Source organism: Rhipicephalus sanguineus, chromosome 11 (assembly GCF_013339695.2).
Source record: "Rhipicephalus sanguineus isolate Rsan-2018 chromosome 11, BIME_Rsan_1.4, whole genome shotgun sequence".
Lineage (NCBI taxonomy): Eukaryota > Metazoa > Arthropoda > Arachnida > Ixodida > Ixodidae > Rhipicephalus > Rhipicephalus sanguineus.
The window spans coordinates 132,407,621-132,429,739 of NC_051186.1; the positions used below are offsets into that span (position 1 = coordinate 132,407,621).

At 45.1% G+C, this 22,119-nt stretch overlaps 1 protein-coding gene across 1 annotated transcript; it reads left to right on the forward strand.

Moving 5' to 3' along the window:
* The first annotated feature begins 2,783 nt into the window (after positions 1–2,783).
* On the forward strand, positions 2,784–18,705 carry LOC119375424 (protein RRP5 homolog). Its single transcript, XM_037645602.1, has 7 exons — positions 2,784–2,814; positions 3,581–3,637; positions 7,654–7,817; positions 8,252–8,436; positions 13,287–13,455; positions 16,686–16,824; positions 18,641–18,705. Exons 1-7 carry the CDS (start codon positions 2,784–2,786, stop codon positions 18,703–18,705), a joined length of 810 nt encoding a protein of 269 aa, XP_037501530.1.
* Positions 18,706–22,119: the final 3,414 nt, after the last annotated feature.

Genomic DNA, 22,119 nt, shown 5'->3' on the forward strand with positions numbered 1-22,119 from the left:
AGTGTCCAACCTTGCAGCGGTTTCTCTGGAAAGCAAGTAGAAATTTTTAAAACAGAATTTTTCGATCTGCGTTCGGTCTTCTTCCACTGGCGTGAAACATGCCCACAACACTGGTTGATGGACGCGATGACAATTGTAGTGCCGGTAAAAATTAAAACCGAAAGCACATGAGATTTCTGTAGGATTACTTTATTTTCGCTGAACCCTATTGTAATGAATGTAACAGTCGTTTTCAGCGTGCTAGCGGTTAACTGAAGCCTTATACGATTACAGAACTCTTGTTTTGCTGTAATCACAGTCTATGTGTTTATTTTAGCACTGCTGCCGCAATCCAAGCCAAGTCTATTCATCAACAAGAGACAATAAATGCGCACCTTCACTGCGCAGCACAGGTGAGACGTCCTAACAACAATACAGTGACACAGTACGACCAGCGCGGAGATCCGCATGGCATAACGCATGAGTTGAAGCAGACGAAATCGAAGACGGCGCCACAAGCAGTGCCACCGGGTGCCTTTTCGGATGCGTGAAAAAAAAAAAAAGCAAAAAATTTACTCTCTGGCGCTACCGAAAGCTGCCTCATGTGCGTAAAATACAATTTCAAGTTATACATGTTTGACAACAGGGCTTGTTGCTGAGCTAGTTGGTTCATAACTTGAGGAAAAACTGTAATGACGCAAAGAAGACGGGGACGAAGCGAAGACACGAACAGACAGACACGGGCGCCAACTTCCAACTGTTTATTCTCAGAAACCGCGCCGATTTATATACGCTGCCGAACAAGGTAATCCCATAACAGAAATTGAGTCATCGCAGAACTAACAATTCATCATGAGCCATAAATACAGATACAAGGCATGCGCCGGAACTGCACTAACGCGATCGAACTATGAAAACATGCCAGCACCTATGAACACGTGCCAACCCTAGTGAGAGGCAAAATGAATAGCGCACAATCTAAACTCTACATGTCTAAATGCTATCTTTCAAAAAGATAGCTTCTTTCTCGCTTAGATCGAGTGAAGGGGCACTAACACACTGGCTACCTGCCCTCTTTATTAGAAACGCTTCAATTGTCTCCCTTTCAGTGCGGCTGTTTGCTCTCCTAAGAAACGTGGTTTGGCTGAAGTGTGGCGCACAACCACAGCGCTTGCAGTGGTCAGCCAAGTGCCCGCCCATGTTGCTGCTAACCGCCAAGCGGTGCTCCCTTGCACGATCGTTGAAACACCGGCCTGTTTGGCCGATGTACACCCTACCGCAGCTTAGGGGAATATTATAAACCACATTGCTGACACACTCGGTGTATCGCGTGGCGTGCTTCTTGGAGCAAGCAGCCGGCTGCTTATCCGCCATCAAAGGGCAAATCCTGGCCAGTTTGCATGGAGCGGAAAATACAATGCGCACACTATATCTGGCTGCGATCTTCTTTATATTGTGCGAGAGCCGGTGAACGTAGGGAATTACGTGCGTACTCATCTTTTCTTTTCTTTTGGCTCCTGCACTTTTCTTCCACGTTTCAACTTCTGCAAGAGGCTTTCGCACACACCCGTGATAACGGAGGGAGGAAATCGAGCGTCTTTCAGCCTGTTAATCTGATTACTAAATCCCGTAACAAGACGGTGCTCACATGACTTAATCAAAGCTGAATTGAGGCATGTGATAGCTATGCCTCTCTTGATTAGCTTAGAATGTGCGCTGTCATACGGCAAAAGGCTCTTCTTAGTCCTAGGGTTATACATCCAGCACAGGTGGTCCTTCGTGAAACTAAGTTTAACATCCAGAAATTGAATGGAATTGTCTTGAGGCAATTCCGAAGTGAATTCTAGTCCGCCAGATTCTTTTAAAAAAATGTTAGTTAATTCTGCAACAGCTACGTCAAGCCTACTGTCGGGTAAACTTAAAAACACAAGATAGTCGTCAACATATCTGTAAATCTTAACAACACTGCTGTTGTCGGTTTTGGCATGAATGCGTTTGTCAATGGATGAAAGAAAGATGTCGCACAAAACCGGGGCCACAGATGAGCCGATGCAGATGCCGTTTTTCTGAACATAATATGAACCGTTAAAACACACGATGGTGGAATGCAAATAAAATCGTAAAAACTCTAAAAATTGATCCGTACTCATCCCAGCATAGTTCTGGAAGTCTACTTCACCCGACGCCTCGATGGACTCGCGAACTGCATCAAACAGACCACTCTGCGGTACGGAATAAAATAAGTCCTGCACATCAAAAGAAAAAGCCGTCCTGGCGGTTGCCAACTTGCCTTGCGCTAGATCTTGTACTAGGTCTGTCGAACTGCGCACCAAGAACGGGTCCTGTACGTCCAGCTTGCCGAGGCATCGTTGCAGATAGCTGCTGACCTCGTCTTGCCACGTGCCGGACACTCTGTCTTGTGAGTCTTGCCGGTGAAAAAGACATCAAGGCTATCTTTTACAGACTTGCTTACTTCTTTTTGAAGGTGCTTCAAATTTCTTTCCTTTAGCAAGCGTAGAGCCAAAGATTTTTGCTTTTTAGGCAAGACGGTTGACGGTTTGAAATTCTTCTGAATCGCCTCTTGGGCTTTCGCATCGAACAGTCCCTTTGGCATCAAGACAAACCCACCCTCCTTATCAGCTTCGACAACTGCAAGACCTTCCTCTTTTAAACACTTCACAATTTTCTTAATCGGGGGTTTCTTTCCTGGCTTGTCACTCACCGTGCGCAGTAGGCAGTCGACTCCGTCAGCAATGGCCCGTTCCCGATCTGGCTCGGACGCGCGACTCGCAACATCCCGTACCATGGCCACAAGTTGCGACCGCGTCGCCGAAGGCTGGTAGCTGTATTTCGGTCCATTTTCTAACACATGTTGAACGCCGCGAGGAACTGAAGCACCTCCAAGAACTGTTACAGAAGACGTGCCTGCAACTGCCCGCTCTCGCCGTGGAAGTCCGAGTCGGGTTCGCTGCCAAAGGAATTCTGTGCTTTGCGCCGCCAACTTTTGGAAATCCGTGAGGCTTCCTCCGTTACCGTAGCGCTCAACAAGTATCTTCAGCCAGTGCTGGTATAAGCGAACTTGACGCCACAGTTCCGACTTGAGTACTTTGCAAGTTCTTCGGGTGTGTCCCCATGACGGTTCTAAAATGCCAAAGAGGAGCTGCACTTTCAACGGCACCACCCTCCGCTTGATGCAATACGAGAGTAGCCTTGACCGGCATAATGAAATAGCGATGAGGTTAACGCAGGAGTAAATCTAATGCTGCGCGGTTTGACGACACAAAAAAGAGCTCACTGTAGAAGAAATGTAAGTCAACAGGGCTTGTTGCTGAGCTAGTTGGCTCATAACTTGAGGAAAAACTGTAATGACGCAAAGAAGACGGGGACGAAGCGAAGACACGAACAGACAGACACGGGCGCCAACTTCCAACTGCGCACCAAGAACGGGTCCTGGACGTACAGGACCTGTTCTTGGTGCGCAGTTCGACAGACCTAGTACAAGATCTAGCGCAAGGCAAGTTGGCAACCGCCAGGACGGCTTTTTCTTTTGATGTGCAGGACTTATTTTATTCCGTACCGCAGAGTGGTCTGTTTGATGCAGTTCGCGAGTCCATCGAGGCGTCGGGTGAAGTAGACTTCCAGAACTATGCTGGGATGAGTACGGATCAATTTTTAGAGTTTTTACGATTTTATTTGCATTCCACCATCGTGTGTTTTAACGGTTCATATTATGTTCAGAAAAACGGCATCTGCATCGGCTAATCTGTGGCCCCGGTTTTGTGCGACATCTTTCTTTCATCCATTGACAAACGCATTCATGCCAAAACCGACAACAGCAGTGTTGTTAAGATTTACAGATATGTTGACGACTATCTTGTGTTTTTAAGTTTACCCGACAGTAGGCTTGACGTAGCTGTTGCAGAATTAACTAACATTTTTTTAAAAGAATCTGGCGGACTAGGGAAAGCCTCTTGCAGAAGTTGAAACGTGGAAGAAAAGTGCAGGAGCCAAAAGAAAAGATGAGTACGCACGTAATTCCCTACGTTCACCGGCTCTCGCACAATATAAAGAAGATCGCAGCCAGATATAGTGTGCGCATTGTATTTTCCGCTCCATGCAAACTGGCCAGGATTTGCCCTTTGATGGCGGATAAGCAGCCGGCTGCTTGCTCCAAGAAGCACGCCACGCGATACACCGAGTGTGTCAGCAATGTGGTTTATAATATTCCCCTAAGCTGCGGTAGGGTGTACATCGGCCAAACAGGCCGGTGTTTCAACGATCGTGCAAGGGAGCACCGCTTGGCGGTTAGCAGCAACATGGGCGGGCACTTGGCTGACCACTGCAAGCGCTGTGGTTGTGCGCCACACTTCAGCCAAACCACGTTTCTTAGGAGAGCAAACAGCCGCACTGAAAGGGAGACAATTGAAGCGTTTCTAATAAAGAGGGCAGGTAGCCAGTGTGTTAGTGCCCCTTCACTCGATCTAAGCGAGAAAGAAGCTATCTTTTTGAAAGATAGCATTTAGACATGTAGAGTTTAGATTGTGCGCTATTCATTTTGCCTCTCACTAGGGTTGGCACGTGTTCATAGGTGCTGGCATGTTTTCATAGTTCGATCGCGTTAGTGCAGTTCCGGCGCATGCCTTGTATCTGTATTTATGGCTCATGATGAATTGTTAGTTCTGCGATGACTCAATTTCTGTTATGGGATTACCTTGTTCGGCAGCGTATATAAATCGGCGCGGTTTCTGAGAATAAACAGTTGGAAGTTGGCGCCCGTGTCTGTCTGTTCGTGTCTTCGCTTCGTCCCCGTCTTCTTTGCGTCATTACAGTTTTTCCTCAAAATATACATGTTTGTTTTTAAGCAAAATGAGTCTAGCTGCGAGGATTTCTTGTCATACCAGTAGATGAACTACATCGCCGTTGGGTGACGCTAGCGGTCATTATTTCACGATTTTCAACATCAAATTAAAAATATAACTCTTTTTTTATGGGGCAAAGGCATGCTCGTTGCCGCCGATGTGACAAACGTTCTTCTCACTTTCACCACAATCAGAAAAATTTTTCAGAGCGGTAGACAGTCCCTTTAATAACAGAACCTTGAAGTCAGTATGCAGGCATTTCTTGTATTTCTCTCCCATCAAAATGTGATCACCATGTCTGGGAAATGCGCACGAGCCTTCATGATTAGCAGCACTACACATTAGCCACTAAGCCACTATGGTGAGTGTAGAGATTATTCAGAATAGTGCATAAAGTTGAACAAGGAGCAAGACATTTGAGCTCGGTGGAATCAAGGCTGAGCTTAGGCAGAACTGCAGCACAATAAGAAAGTAATGCACAGCATGAACGCAGCTTCTCGAATGATTCTGTGTTTCTTCTTCTTCATGTGCTGCTTCCCTTTACCTTCATTCTTTTACAGGCTGCATCCCGAGAGTTGCGAGGAGGTTCGAGACAAGGAAATCGTAGCGCTCGGCACATAGGCGTATCTGCCGGGGGGCGAGGGGGGCACTAGCCCCCCCACTGAGAAACGTTGGGGGGGCAGAGCCCCCCCACTTGCGACAGTGGTTATTGTCGGCTGCAGACTGGGAAACTAACAAGTCAGGCAAGGGTTTACTTGAACGCAGCAATAACTTAATTTTTAATAAAATTTGTCCTACGATTCTGGTTTGACGACAGTCTTTCGCGTGTCGTGACCACGCACTGTAGGCTACCTGCGGTGCAGGCTGCATATTCCACACTTGTGCGTCTTGCGCTCGAGCATTGCAGAGGCGGCTATCGCTCAGCAGGGACTCTATAACATTACATCAATATGTCATGATTTTATTTTGTCCTGCCTGGCCTAAAACTTAAGTAATCCGCAACGCAAATATGGGCGGAAACCAGTTCAAGCTTGTCCCATTATTTGATCTACCTCACCAGGGAGATGATCAGCATCCACGGTTTTCTGGACTAAGAAGGCTGCCTACCTGCAAAGGATTGTGTCTGTTCCTAATAATGTTTATTTTTCTCTCTACCTCTCTGTCAGCAACGATGAGTTCACAGAGAGTTGTACACGCGCAAAAACAGCTCAGCATCATTATACTACAACTGAAATATCCATCATACACATATCAATCCATCTCGCCCGCTGCTATAAGCAGCCGCTGCCAATGTGATTGGCGGGTAGCCTTCTTAAATTATGTTCAGAAAGATACACTGTCTGGCTATTCCGAAAAAATGAATTATTGTTCAGCACAGTAATGTGCTGCTTATTGTGCACACTTCATTTTAACGCCGCGAGTTTTTGCAGACTTGTGACGTCGCGAAGCAATTGGAGGCGATTTTATGGCACAATAAAAATTTTTGATGAATAGCGAAGAACCAATGACAAACAATACGGCGTATTGAAAATAGTTCACTATTACTATTTTTTACGCAGTCATGCGTACGTGGTAATAACGTGGTGGATCACTTACGCGTCATTTGGTGCATCGTTTTACGAGCAGGGGCTATGAGCATGACCCAGAAAATTTCGACCAATCATTAACAGCTAACGACCTCTACGGAAGGAAACAATGTGGGGTACTTTACCACTATAATGACCCACATTTTTTCAAGGAAAATTTAAGCTTACACAGTTTATGTAGGCTATTTACTTGGGTGGAACCGGAGGGGAGGAGTAAAGGGCCACTTTACCGCCTTTCCATCCACCCCCCACCCAAGCAGGAAAAAGTAGGAGGGCAAGGAACGACACCTAGTATATAAATTCGTAGTCACTTATAGTCTTATAACTATACACAACCAGCTCAATGTGGTTTGCTTAAGTAATAATCGACTGAACTTGGTCTTCTTCTTAAGAAATGCTTTATATTAGGGGGCTCTAACAGTAAAGAAATTGGCACTCGGCTTATCCTGAAGAGTTCTGCGAAGTACCTTGCTTTGTCAGCCACATGTTTTGTTTAATAAGTGAGAAATTAAGGTACTAGAGTCATAGCAGATTCTTCATACTTATCGTATCTACAACTCCAAACTAAGACTAGAAAGTTTGCTGATGGAATGCTCAGATGATCAGGTTAAGTTTGGGTGTACTATTTAAAAGTTATGGTAATTTTTCCAAAATGTTATTAAACACTGCTGTGTTGTCGCGGTATAGGGCGGCCCAGCCTGCACAATCTGTTTGTGTAGATTCTTTCTTGATTTAAAACAAACAGTTTTGAAAAGGAAGTCATCTGATCAGCTCTATGAATATAAAAAATCGCCTCAAATCATATATATGTGTGTGTGCTTGTACAGCGGACAGAGTGAGCGATGCCAGCCCCCCCACTCGTGAACGAGTTGGTACGCCACTGGCTCAGCAGCCTCTCTGTAGGCACTACCGTTCGAGGTTTTGTACACGGCTGTTTTGTCACCGTGGGGTGCGGAGTGGTGGGTCTGATACTCGCATCGAAGCTGCCTCCTCGTCTGCGACGGAGCCACAAGGCTGTGAAGACCGCCGAGCTGGTCACTGTCGTCGTGAAAAGAATCCAGGCCTCGGAGAGACGACTACTCCTGTATCTAGTCGGTTGCGAGCAAGAAAACACCACATTGCCGTGCAAGAGAAAATTGTCCAACTCTTCCACGGATGAGCCAACCATCGACAGCGGCGAAAAGAGATTAAAGCGTAGGGACCTGCTGCCTCGACTAGATCTGGATGAGGGCTTTATTTGGGATGTCGAAGCAACGCCGACTTGGGGAAGCTACTGGAAGAGTGGCCAGCTGTCGGTAGCAGTGACGACGAAGACTGCGACAAAGGCTGCGCCAACAGAAGTCGCAAAGACGTCTGTAAAGAGAGGGAGCAGGCCGAAGACCAATTACGCAAGGTAGCCTTAAGCTTCATTTGAGCACATGCTATGGTGTCCTGTTGTATAATATTGATTGCATGTTTTGGAAGTGTGGTGCGCAATCTGCTTTCCTTTCTCACATTTAGGTTGTTTGGTAAACATCCTTCTTTGTAAGGTCAAGTTTGTTCATGCTTGATGCGGAACAAAAGGGCGCTAAAGAAACAGGGATGCAAACAAGACACACACAGGATAGGCTTTTGAGTGCCTGTCCTGTGCGTCTCTCGTTTGTGTCTCCGTTTCTTTAGTGCTCCTGTGTTGCGTATTCTTCTTTGATTTGTGTAGCTTAATAACTTTTTAGTCTGAGCTGTGCCCTTTGCGTAATAGCACAGTCCAAAGTTGAGAAATATTTCTCAACTTGTCTACTTCAACATCACAAGCACTTATGTGTGTTTCACCGATAAATTTTATTGCAGAAGGGGCGGACATTGGTTGACCCAAGCCGTGAGCCCAAGACAGTCGACGATTTTGATCGTTTGGTCCTGGTGTCATTGAACAATTCCATAGTGTGGCTCCAGTACATGGCTTTTCATCTGCGGCAAGCGGAGATAGAGAAGGCACGTGCTGTAGCAAGGCGGGCGCTCTCGTGCATCAATTTCAGGTAATATATTTCTCATGTTTGTCATTAACGTCAGTTCAGTTGTGTTACCAAGTTTTTAGACCCAATCCACAAAGGAATGCTGTCCTTGTGATGCAGCTTATATTTTCAATATTATCTGGAATCTCTGCTCTTGAAATCTACACTTAAACCTGATTATAACGAAGGTGCATCTGACATGACAATAACTTCGTTATATTAAAATATTCTTTATAAACGTATACTCTAACACTGTACGTATGACAAGACCATTCTTCAATACCCTTGTTATAACCAATAATTCATTGTATCTGTGTTCATTATATCGAGGTTTGAGTGTAATGCTGTGTGCTCTCTATAGACTTAGAGAACCATTCCCAACAGCTGAAATGGGGTGCAAAATTTTGAGAAAAGCATTCCTCTCCAGCTGGAACTACTGGTTGATACATAGAGCTGGCATTTTTGTGGTAAAGTGATAATGATAATATTGTCGCATACTTAGGACTGTGCAGCGCTCACAAAAAGAGACAAGGAACCATAGAGTTTCTTACAATAATACCTAGAGTGGAATCTGGCGCTAGTGACTACGCGGACTCCTTGAGCGGCGCTTCAACCACCATGGGAATGATGGGAAGTACAGGCTTCGGATTTGCTTCGGATGGATTAGGTTCTTGAGATTCGCGACGCTTGTTTGCCGAATGTAAAACAAAGCAATATGAAGTTATTTCCAATTAAAACTTGCTTCATTCTTTTGCACGTAAAACTTACTGCAAAAAGTTTGCGCGACCGTGAGATAGAACTGAAACGTGGACAAATTTGACCACCAGGGTATGCATTGCTCTGCAATTGTGTTCCAGATTTGGCATCACAATATAATGAATTATTTTCTTTACAACACTTAAAACAAACGCGCTTGTTTTTCCCTCGAGAGTACGCATTATCTATTTATGGAAATAACAGTACTGTATTGAGTGAGAAACACTTAACGTATCGTCTGCTGCGATGCCAGGTGCGTCTGTCGAAGTGGTCTGCCTCCAACGCATCTCTCGTTTTGTTGTGAAGTCGAGTCAGAGGATCGTGACGGTGCGTCTACTTAGCTTCGCCGTCCTTTTGCAGCCGATTTGAACGAGTTTTGGCAAGACGCGCTTATAAAAAAACGTGAACTCTATGCAATTTCTTGCACTGGCATGGGACGCTACATCTACGCGCAGCGGTGAGTACACAACGCTTCACCAAAACTGTCATATACGACCTGTAAAGCAACGAAACAGCACAAGAGATCTAGCGGTCTTCAGCCTCTTTGAACAACAAAGGCGCTGCTTGAGTGCTTGGAAACGCACCCCACTACCCATGACTCGCGAAGAACGAAACTGAAACTGTAGAGAAAGATTCGTAGACAGTTCACTAGCTAACGCTATCCAATCCGAAGCCTGTGCTTCCCATCATTCCCATGGTGGTGGAACGATCGCAGCGCCAGTTTCCTCTCTAGTTTATTGTACGAAACTCTATGCAAGGAACAGAAGAAGTACACAGGACAAGCGCTGACTCTCAACTGAATTTTTATTCCGGAAAACACAAAAAAGTAAACATGAAGAAAAAATGGAGTCACGTGACTTGTACTCCAGACGAAAAACGAAGCGAACATTCATGGCTGTCGCCCCGTAACATAGCCTGCGCACAACCACTTTTAAGTCACATTTCCGCACGTGCTGACCAAGAACTTGTATTCCCTATCCCAAAGCTTTATCGATGGCTGGCTAACGCATCTTTCGTAGCTTCTTGTAATGTGGAAGGCCTCAATAATTTCTCGGGCAAGCTGCTTTTTGTGCCTGGAAAGAACCATGGTATCAGCAAAGTGCAGGGTACACCCGCACTCCCGACAATGATCTGCTAAATGAGAATGCGTGTCTTGTGTTAATGAATGCGAGATCAGCGAGACCTCGCCCACCACCCAAGAATACCAGCATGACTGAGAAGGGAAAGGTACTGGCACTGGGCGATATCACGGTACCGAAAACCTGCACCAGCATTCTGCAAAAAGGCCCCAAGTTCGCTACGGAGCCGCGACTTTCTCCGGTGGACAAAGTGCTGCACTCGCAAGACGTTTCAGCAGGAGTGCCAGAGGACCTGCGACCTCTCTGCGTGATCAAGTGTGTGGAAGTCGTAAAGCGAACTCATGGCAAGGAACGTAAGTCAGTGAATCTGTCTTCGGTAGTCAAATTTCTTGTGAATCAATGACTAACAACGGCAGATAAAGAAGGTTTCTTCGTGATTCTACCAGAGGCTCTGTACAAGCGCAAAGCGGAACAAGCCATTGAAAAGAATTTTGTGCAGTCTACTGAAAAACTGTCAAAAGTGAAGAAAAGGGCTTTGGCGCTGTTAACCGGCTTAAAGTTAGAAAAGTTGGCAGCGGGAGTAAAGAAGGCAGGCAAAGGTTTCCTGGAAGTTTTCTTTTCAGCGAAAACCCACAAGCCAGACATTCCTTTCAGGGCAATCGTCACTGAAAAGGCTACGTGGCAACATGTAGTGTCAGGCTACCTGCAGGCGCAGCTAGCCTCCTTGCACATCGAAGACCCCTTTCGCGTAGCCAATTCTTTAGAATTGACAAACTTCTTGAGAGAAAACAACCCAGGGAATTGCCAGGCCATCAGCGTTGATGTTGAAGACCTCTTCTACTCGCTCCCACATGATGAACTTATGAAGAGTGTCAAAATGTGCATTTGTGACTTCAATGATGAGTATGCATTTTATGAAAGATGTAAAGTTTCAGTAGAGGCCTTTCTTGAACTCCTGTCCGTTTACCTTCGGTCTACCTTTGTACAACATGAAGGCAACCTGTACATACAGAAAAGTGGCGTCTGTATAGGGTCTAGGGTGGCCCCAGTACTCAGTGAAATGTTTTTGAGCAGGGTAGATAGATCGTTGGCTGAGCGCTTAGATGGCATGGTAGGTCATGTGTCCGGTACGTTGGTGATTTCTTGGTCTTCTTCAATAGCCCAGATTACACGAGAAGCAGCATAGACATTCTCAAAGTTTTTAAGGAATGTGGGCTCGGGCTTAAATTTACGGTTGAATTGATGAAAGAAGAGTCAATTCAGTTTCTAGACTTGAAAATGAAATTTTTACCTACTCATGTTTGTTGGCGATACTTCCCAAGAACCATGAAACCATTGCTTGATTTCAGCTCTAGCCATTCCAAGCTTATCAAACAGGGGATAGCGCTTTCGTGTATCCGCTCTGCCCTAGAAAGAACATGCGCACACGGTCTCCGCCATAGTTTCGACGAACAAGTGGCTAGATTGAGGACAGCAGGATTCCCGGACGTCGTAGTCGCAAAGGCGTGCGAAAAATTGATGAGGGCCAAAAAGTCAGTGCAGCAAGAGACTGCACAAACTGAAAGCAGCCGCAAGCGAAAAAGGTGTGCTGTTTTACCCTACGCACACAAGCTGTCACATGGCCTAAAAAACGTCGCTAAGCGCTACGGTGTGGACGTCGTCTTTTCCTCCCCAAACAAGTTGTCCGGCATGTGCGCCCACGTGAACAAGTGCGCACAGCCGAGTGGGTCGAAAGAAACCAACAGCGAATGTGGCACTAAACACACGTCCAAGTTTGTTGACTGCGAGGTGGGAATTGTGTATCAGATCCCATTGTCGTGCGGTAGATCTTACATAGAGCAGAGTGGAAGGTGTCTGAATGTTTGTTTGGGAGAACACAAGCGTTCGTTAACACAAGACACGCATTCTCATTTAGTAGATCATTGTCGGGAGTGCGGGTGTACCCCGCACTTTACTGATACCATGGTTCTTTCCAGGCACAAAAGGCAGCTTGCCCGAGAAATTATTGAGGCCTTCCACATTAGAAGAAGCTACGAAAGATGCGTTAGCCAGCCATCGATAAAGCTTTGGGATAGGGAATACGAGTTCTTGGTCAGCACGTGCGGAAATGTGACTTAAAAGTGGTTGTGCGCAGGCTATGTTACGGGGCGACAGCCATGAATGTTCGCTTCGTTTTTCGTCTGGAGTACAAGTCACGTGACTCCATTTTTTCTTCATGTTTACTTTTTTGTGTTTTCCGGAATAAAAATTCAGTTGAGAGTCAGCGCTTGTCCTGTGTACTTCTGTTCCTTGTCTCTTTTTGTGAGCGCTGCACAGTCCTAAGTATGAATCAATACCAACTCGCTCAATTTTCTATTCTAAATAATATTGTCGCATTAGAGGGCTGGAAGGTAGGAGTACAACTTAGTAAGTGTGAAAACAAGAGTTTGTGAGCACAAACTCTATTAAAAAAAAAGAGCAGGAAATAAGGAAAAATGAATGTTGAGTTTTGATGTGGATGTGAACCAGCATTCTCTCGGTCACAAATTTGAAGGCAGCATATTGAGTGGGCACTTCAACACTCCCATGTCGTTGTGTATAGTTGCGGGAGTGAGGAGTGGCATCTAAAAAGTTTGATTGACTGGAGAGATTTACCAAGGCATTGTCACAGTGCAGACAGCTGTGTCATAGTCTGTCAGTAAACAAATGTTAAATAACAGTTCACATGTTGTCATTTACATTTCACTAGCCAATGCTCTGACTGGATCCAGAACTGCAGGTGGGACTGGAGGGTAACTGGGTCATTGTAGGAAAGCCAACTCTTGGGGCTCCTGGAAAACTGTCAAATGAAACAGTACATGGAGACGTAAGCTGAGTGTCCTCCGAAGTGTGCGAGGATCAGAGCAGAATTTGCTTCAAAAGACGCCTGTGGAACACAACGGAAATTGATGGGTGGCTTGGTCACATCGGCATGCCTTCATAGTCAAAGTGCTGACTCACCGTGGTTAGAAAGAAGTCGGTCCTCTCATTCTTCGTGTCTGCATTTTATGTGTAATGCAGGGAGGAGCAAGAGAAGCTGAATGTGTGGACGGCACTACTCAACCTAGAGCACATGTACGGAACACGAGACTCACTCAACAGTGTCTTCAAGGAGGCAGTGCAGTTCAATGAGCCGCTGAAAGTCTACGAGCACTTGGCGCAGATCTATGCAGCGGGCAGCGAGAGGGAGGTCCGTACACTAGAGCCGAGAGAGGGATGCGGCTCTCCAAAACTGGCGGCGTCTAGCGTCATTTTTGTGTTTTGAACTTGGAGTGGGAGGGGCAGTCTGGTCCTTCTTCTGAGAAATGTGTCCACTCTTCTGTTGTTGTATTTTATCAGTTTCAAAGTAATTGGCAGCACTGACCTCCAAGTAACATTTTTATTTGCTCAGTTATTGTGTTCTTGCACAACAGTTTTCTCAAGGAGGTTAAAAAAAAAACATCTGGAGTGGAGGCAGCGCGCTGCCGCTGAAGCCGACGACCGCCATATTGCTCCAGGCAGAAAACGTGTGGGTCGTAGCTTGAGCTCGCGCGGAAGTCCCACAGATGGCGAATTTCTCCGCTCTTTTGGTGACAAGCGAGTGTTGTGGTTGTCTCATTTGTTGGACTGGGATCCACTCGATAACCACATTTACAATTTGTCGAAGATTGCCAAGCTGTACATAAAAAATGCCAGGCCTGCGCGCAGCACGGTCACAGCGAAAGCTGGAAGACCGGCCTTTCTAGAGCCCGTTCTAAACTCTTTGGGAAACTAATATACAAGTACACTTGCAATGTACCCACTACGCAGCAAATCATAATTTTTGTGAAGTAGGGAAGCATTCACTATGCCATTATTTGTCTCTCTGCGGATAGCGAGGTACCCGCTACACATCTGCAAGGCATTATGTGAGCTTTGTTGGTGCTGCCTGTGGCTGACGACGATGAAGAATTATGCCTGAGCCTTTTGTAATGGATTTGCAGCAATTAACGACCGAGTCACTTGTTGTGAAATTCGCATTGTATGACGCCTGGTCGTTATTTTGCTCTTCTGACACGCTATATTACACATTTAACGTGTTTCCTTTCCTGGCATGATGCTTGTAAGGATGTTTTTGAAAAGGAGTTCCAATCAATGGCGTGGCTCTGTGGTAGAATACTCGACTGCCACGTTGAGAACCCGGGTTCAAATCCCATCTGTGCCTGTTTATTTTTATTTATTTCATTTTTTCTTATTTTGCGCGATAGTGGTTACGGACACCGGCAGCTGTGGCGGACAACTACCCCACTGCCGTTGTGATCTGATAACAGCTTTCGCTGTAAAATCAGGCTTCACCACATTTCAAAAGAAATTGACCGGAAAAAATCTGGCAGATCCCCCACGCGTTGTGGGAATCTGTTTCATGTGAAGCAGTGAGCGAGTACTTCTATGCTGTGTTTTATGGCTTTGAGCCAAGCGTTACGAGGTGGATCAACGTGTTTTTGTAAGTGTGTAGTAGCTGTGTGCACATCGTGGGCTTACCAGACACGTTGACAACACTGGCGTTTAAAGGGTAACTTTGTGATGCACCGTAACGTCAGCCCTCACGTTAGAGTACATACGTCAGTATTATCGAAACTAAGTGCACTTTAAATTATGGTGCAGTCATGTGAATATCATCGTAACTTTTGTTAATATATTCCTCTGGGGTCGAGAACACCCAGGCGTAGGCGGCTAGATAGATAGATACGTAGATAGAAACACTGGATGTGCCAAAGGTTCGCTAAGAAATGCTTCGCATTTAAAACTCCCAGAGCGGAGTAAGAACGCTGCTGACAAGGACTGTTATTTTTAAAAATTTGTAAACGAGCGTAAACAAGAGCTGCAGCAAGCTAGTCAATTAATCTGCTTTCGTATCTCTTCTTTTGCTGTGTTTACTTTTCAAGGCGCGTGTTTTATATGGTTAGTTTCGTGATTGTCTGCATTATACGTAAATAAGAGCTGCAGCAAACTAGTCAACTAGTCTGCTATTGTGTCTTTTCTTTTGCTGTGTTTAGTTTATAAGGGCGCGTGTTTCGTACGGTTAGTTTCGTGGCTGTCTGCATTATGATGCATTTTGAAGTTATTGTGGAATTTGTTGCTTTATCGATTCACGTATAAACCACATTGTACATGTTTCTTTTTTTTCTTTTGAAATTGTATAAAAGCCGGGGCTGAATAAAATTTTATGTACCACTTATTAACTGCTCTATGTGGCTTTATTTTGGGAATGCTGGAAGCGAATTCTACGTGTTATCAGGCACGCTTCAGCCCATGTATTATGGCATAAAAAAATGCCTTCTTCAATCTTGCAGGACAAAAAAAAAATTCGGTCAAATAAGTGACACTAACTGTCCTGTTCTCATGCTGAAACGCCCCCATGGAAGCTCACAGTTACGCTGCCCGCACTCAAACTGCGCTGCCACTTGCCTGGAGCAACATGGCTGCCAACCGGTTTCCCAGGCTTCATCCGCTCGCGTGGTTGCGTATAGGGGACCTCCACTCCAGAAGTCTTTTTTAAACCTCCTTGAGTTTTCTCTGCCACGCTGCATACCTTGTTAGCTTCATATGGTACGCCGAAGGGCTGTACTGAAGTTTAAAGTTTTCTTGCCCCGTACCGGTGCACTTGAAGTTGTTTAGAAAGTTTGTTAGTTGGTATTTATCTTCAGCACAATTTTCAAGAAGTACCTGTTGTAGATTGCACAATTTCATACATTAAGGTTCATTTGTACCTGGAACAGGTGGATGTCATATGCACGAAAATTTTGAGGTTCACTAACTGTCTCAATAATGAAATATTGCTGCAAAGCACATTTAACTGAAGCCAGGTGACAAAGTCATGTTACTAGAACCAGTAAGCTTGTTGACGTATTTGCCAAATGTCTGAAGTGGCCTCTTAGAGAGGCATCCAGGATAGGTACTGATTTCTATATTTTAAGTTGATTCAGCTGTTGCATTTCAATTTCCAAACCACGGTACCGACTGCTTTGGCGGTATACTGGTGCTTCGCATAGTTTTTACCTGCAGCATCTTGTGTATGCAAAGCTTCCAACAGCAATGCTGTTAACACCACAACCCGGGAACCCATGTCTTTATGGGTTATGACTGAATAGTCATGCTTTGAGCAGCTGCCACTGTTTCGACATTTACGTACTTGAACTGAAATTAATCTACTTCAGGTCTTCAGAGCTCAATGACAATTATTCCTGATGATTTGTCAGGAATAATTTTTTCATGGTTAGAAAGAACTTATCTCTCTACTGCTTTGTGTAAGAATTACCTGACGCACTGGACACAGCTATCTGTGAAAGAAAGTGGTGTGTAGTATGTGTCTAATGGCACCGTGTGCACAAATTTTTGTTTATTGTCGCAATGCTTCAGTGGCCTTCAGGTGCTTTCTGCATGTTGCTTTCTTGTCTTCAGTACAAGCAGATGCTGAACAAGTTCAAGCAGCATGCGGATGTCTGGCTTAGCTTTGGCTTGTTCTACATGAAATGTGGACAGACCGAGGATTGCAGGGACCTCCTTCGGCGAGCTCTCAAAAGCCTACCAAGCTGGGAGCGTAAGTATGCGTTCCTCACTGCTCAACTTCAAAAGTCGCGCACAAGTATATCCCCTTCAGGCGTGAATAATGATGCACTGTCTGAAAATGCGTCAACTTCACATAGCATAATTCCAAGGCGCTCACTATTACATTCCAAGAAAGAAAATGAATGAATGTGTTGTGTGTGAGTTTCAGTAATTAACATTAATTAGCGTGTAATTAAATATCTAATTATTCTGTAATCAGTCAGCTTCAATTTTTGCATAAAAAGAATCAAATATTAGGCCCAAAATACGTGCCCAGTTCGTTTTTTGGTTGTATTCATTTTGAGCGAAGAGATGGTTAGCTTGAGGGGGAGATGGCGTAATTTTTTTTTGTTGCGTTCTCGACCCTGTGCCTTCCTCTGGCGTAGAATCAGCACTGTCTTCCAGTATCGGTCCAGCTCCTGCTGCGTGGAACTGCTGGCGTCCGAGGTATTCGACTCCCGCAAATTCGCAAGGTCATGCGCGTCTGCCTCTCTGCAGTCCATGCCATTGGTGTCGTCGTGGGATTCTTCAGTGAGGGAAGGAGAACACGAGCGCCCCACGTCTAGCAGAGCAGAAGCAGAGGCGGCCATCGGCCGCTCATGCCACGTCAAGACGCCAGAGACGTCGCTGCTGCCTACTTGTCGCAGGAGAGAATGAGGCGCACGAGAGGGGAAGTGTAGAGGGGTGGGTGGGAGTGGAGAAGAGGTGTGTGGAGAGGGTTTGCGCATGCGCAGTAAGGGTGGTCACACTGCACACCACCACCGGTTTGAACTCTGCCATAGGATGCTTTGCATCTCAAAATAATACTCTTGACTTTGGTCCTGGAACGTGGCACGCCGAACATTCGTTGAACATGGCGGTGTCTCCAGCAAAGTGATCCGTTGCAGCCATGTGCTGCACAAATGACCTGTAGTTGTCCACTCTGGAAGCATGTGCACATTGCGTTTCAAGCCATTTCAAGAAACACGCGGTGCATGACGCACCTCCGAAGTTGATGTGTACAATGGTACTCACTGCCGCTGAAGGGGATATTTGGACCTTGTGCGTATGGCGCTTGTGGATTGAAACACCGCATTGAAACTTCGGGTTGAACAATTTGGTGTGCACAGTTGCTTAAAGTAACGATGTCATGTCATTACGAATGTGGCCGCTAAAGGTGATGTTAACTCTGACCTAAGTGTACGAGCCAGTATTACATAGATGGGACATGAAGTGAAGACGGTGGAAATGAAAGTACCTGCGTCACTCAGCCCTCAATTGACATGTTTTATTCCTTGAGCACACTACAAGAAGGGGTCACGCAAGACTATTCTGCGCTCTCGTACAATTATTTCACTATCAGTCTAGTTTGCCTCACAAATATCCTGCCACAAAAGATTTTCCCATCCGTAAAGTATAAGCAGAGTTAAGTAACATTCTGTGCGGCGAATGAAATTTCTTATTTGCTGCTACCCACCACAGTGGTTATGGAGCTCGACTGCTGACCGGAAGGTCGCAGGACCGAATCCTGGCCACGGTGGCCGCATTTTTGATGGAGGTGAAAATGCTTGAGGCCCGCGTTCCTAGACTTAGGTGCATGTTAAAGAATACCAGGGTATTGAAATTTCCGGAGCCCTCTGCTACAATGTCCCTCACAATCATATTGTGGTTTTGGGACGTTAAGCCCCAACGATTGTTATTATTATTATACCTTATTCGTTACTATATGAACAATGATCATTTCATGTTTATTTGGTTTATTCTGTCATCATGCCCTCTGCAGTATGCTACATTTTCAGTAAAATGCATTCTTTCAAACTGATTTGCAGATATTGTGCTAATGACAAAGTTTGCACAAATTGAGTTCACGTATGGCGATGCTGCAAGGGGATGAAGCATGTTCGACAGCATTTTGGACAAGTACCCGAAGCGAACTGACTTGTGGCTCGTGTACGTGGATGCTCTCGTGAAGCTCGGTGACGTGGAGAATGCACGGTGAGTCCTATTGCTGTAGCACGATACTCTGCGCTTTCTTTGTTTAATAACGGTTCCAAAATTTTGCTTGTTTTTCCCTGCAGAAAGACATTCAAGAAAGCAACGTCGCTCAATTTGAAGCCCAAGAAGATAAAGTCTTTGTTCAAAAAATGGCTCGACTTTGAAAAAGAATGTGGTGATGCATCGCTGTGCGAAGCGGTGAAGTGGCGTGCAGTGCAGTATGTTCAGCACATTGCAAAAAGTGTGCATGTGTAAATAAAGGCACAGATTTATTTATTGACACAAATTGGAACTGAGTTCACGTAGTCTGGTGCTTTTAGTAGTCTTATCAAATAGTACAGTGCTCATGCCTTTGTAAATAAAACTTGTGATAACCTTGATAATGCACACTAAAGCAGTTTTAATAACATGCATCCTTCGTGTCAAGGTCTTAAAAGGGTACCGATACAAAAATTTTGGCCTCGTATTTTTTTGCTGCAATGTGTTGTTGGGGGCCTTTTAGTCATAACACGGCACATCGTTTGCTGCAGCTCGCGAGAGATAATTAATTACTGGCTCCTCACGACATACTAGCGGCTGATCTGTCATCTTCCTGTGATGCACGTAAACAATAATGGGAGAATTGTCGTCCAGGGACCCCGACAGCGATTTCTGCAATTTTGGCTGCATGCAGGACACAGAATTCGCGAAATTAGTGGAACTGTGTTGACTTGTCGGTCCCGAGAATGTCCATTGCGGTGGAGCTGGCTTGCATATGCTCAGCGACGAAAACTTTAAAATCAAAGTAAAATATTTTAAACATGTTGCTGACTCCAGTGTGTGGAGAGCGTTAACACTACACCAAGGAAACATAAAATGTCCCTTTTGCGATGTCTCAAAATCATGTCATTACTCCTTTAACTAGACATTCAATGACTCTAGAAGCACTACCATAGAATTCCCGAAACACAATTGTATCGCCAGCTGGACACGCGGTGAGCGCTAGTAGAAACGTCACGCCAGGCCGGAAACGGGGAGGGGACTGAGTTTATTCAGGGAGAGTACACGTAGCAAGGGCGTACAGGTAATGGCCATTGCGTGGTGATTTGTGACGTACCATGAGAAACTGAAAATGGTTGAGAGTCAACATAAACTCCAAGATTAGTGACATGAAATGCGCTACACCACAATGTTCTTGGACACTGCATGTAATTTGCTAATTGACGACAGTTTATTTCAGGAGGCCATGAGACTGATGGAACCCTGTGCATAGTTTAACTGCAGCATTCAATGCACTCAGTAGACAAACTTAATGCTCTTCATAGGCCTTTTCACTCAATGGAAGAATACTGGTAATGGATAGCAGAGCATCAAATATGGGAAAACAACTAGAAAGTTTCCCAATTGTGCTATGCATTAATTGCGTGCTGTCAGATGGTGCTCTGTACTAGAGCATTTAAATTAGCATCTGTAGGCACACGGGATGCCTACTTTCTTTTTTGTGCAGAAATAGCAGCTCGGCTTTCTTTTGGATACCCTAGCATTCACTAAAGGTATGAAAAGCTTTCTGGAATTTCTCCAGCTACTTGCGACAATGATGTCCCTTGTAAGCTTACTGTGGTTTCATTACTACAAAATGTGATTTCCTGAAGAAACTGAGAAGCTGAAATGGTTAAATGGCTCTAAATACCTTTAATCCAGCCAAACAGACCTCTGGTGAAATGTTTGCATTTAAGTTTCTGAAGAATGCCTCATTTGACTTGGGTTTTTCTTATAATTTAACCACGGTCTTTGATGCATCACAAAAATGTTTGTGGGCGCAAGAATACCTCTGCGCATTGTTGAGCTTCAAAGAGTGCGGTAGCTGAACATTGCTCATCATTTGGGAAATTGGAACATCTCTGCTTGGCAAAGCGCTGAGCTGCTTTTTCATTTATTTATTTATTCACAATCCTGTAAGCCTGTATGGGCTGTTACAGAGTGGGATCTGCATATACAATGCAGTGAAATCTGTCACTGTGAAAAACAGAACATCACGAGAGCTATCGTATGTACTCTTGTATTCAGCTATTGTATGGACAAGAAAGTAAAAAATGGCTGAGGTTTAACTCTTCTGAACCCAGTTGTCACGGGCGAAAAGGTGTGTTTGGCTTGGTTTTGCAAGGACTACGCACACAGTGTTTCGTTAAAGTTAGGCTTCTTCTCCTTGTTCGTGTTGCTGAACGACAGTGGCGCCTGCAGCAGCTTCAATCTTGGCACACTTTCATGCTTGGTAGGCATCTTTATAATGTGCTCCCTTTGCTCTGGTGTTTCAGCAGGGACTTTGCTCGAGGTTTCGCAGTCTGCTGTGTAACTATACCTACTGGATGACTGGATTCAGCCTGTCACTTGCGCTAAAGTGCACGCACAGACAGCCGAGCCGGCGCGCCGTCCATGGCGAGACAGCAACCAAGTGCTGGCGATGAAGCAGCCGTTAAACCTTCACCTGGTCATGTGGTACCGCAGCAGCGAGGCTCTAAGCGAGCGCAGCTGCAATGCTTCTCTGCAGTGGATCACGTGGCGTGATGTCAGGCTTGCAACACTTGCACTCCGGTGGATCAAGGTCACTGTGACACGATGAATGACCGTGGGAGACATAGTGTAGTCTCAAAGACTAAAGAAAAAGTTGAAAAGTGCGAAGCAATAGTGAATACGGTTCAAAAACAAGTTGCACAATTAAACAGTACGATGGACGGCTTAGAAAACGGAAGCCGCTGTAAAAACATTGTGATATACGGTATCCTAGAAAATAACGATGCAGGCCCGGCGTCTGAGGAAATATGTCGAGAATGGTATGCTTAGCAATTTGTTGAAAGTAAAAGTAAAAACCATGGAACGCGTTCATCGTGTTGGCAAAAGAACTTATCGGGAGTGACCCGTCATACTGCGGTTTTATGATTCCACCGAAAAAACGACAGTTCTGTGCAACTCTTCAAAGCTCAAAGGCAAAACATATCGTTATCGGAGGATTTTTCATTCACAGTTCGTGAAACACGCAGGAAATTGTGGGAGTCCTCAAAACGTAACTGAGAAGATGGTGATAATGTTGTGCTTCTTTACGACAAACTGAAAATAAGTGGCACGCTTTATACATGGGATAAGCACGTGGAAAAGAGGATAGCTCTGAAGCCGGCTCCATGGCATGACGAAACAACTTTTAGACTTCCGAATGTGACAACAACGTGGTTATTTGTGTCATTACCAAATGTACAAAGATGTGATCAGTGTGCCTATTATCACAGTCCTTCAATACTTCTATTATTCACGCAAGTACCAGCTCTGCACATAATCAACA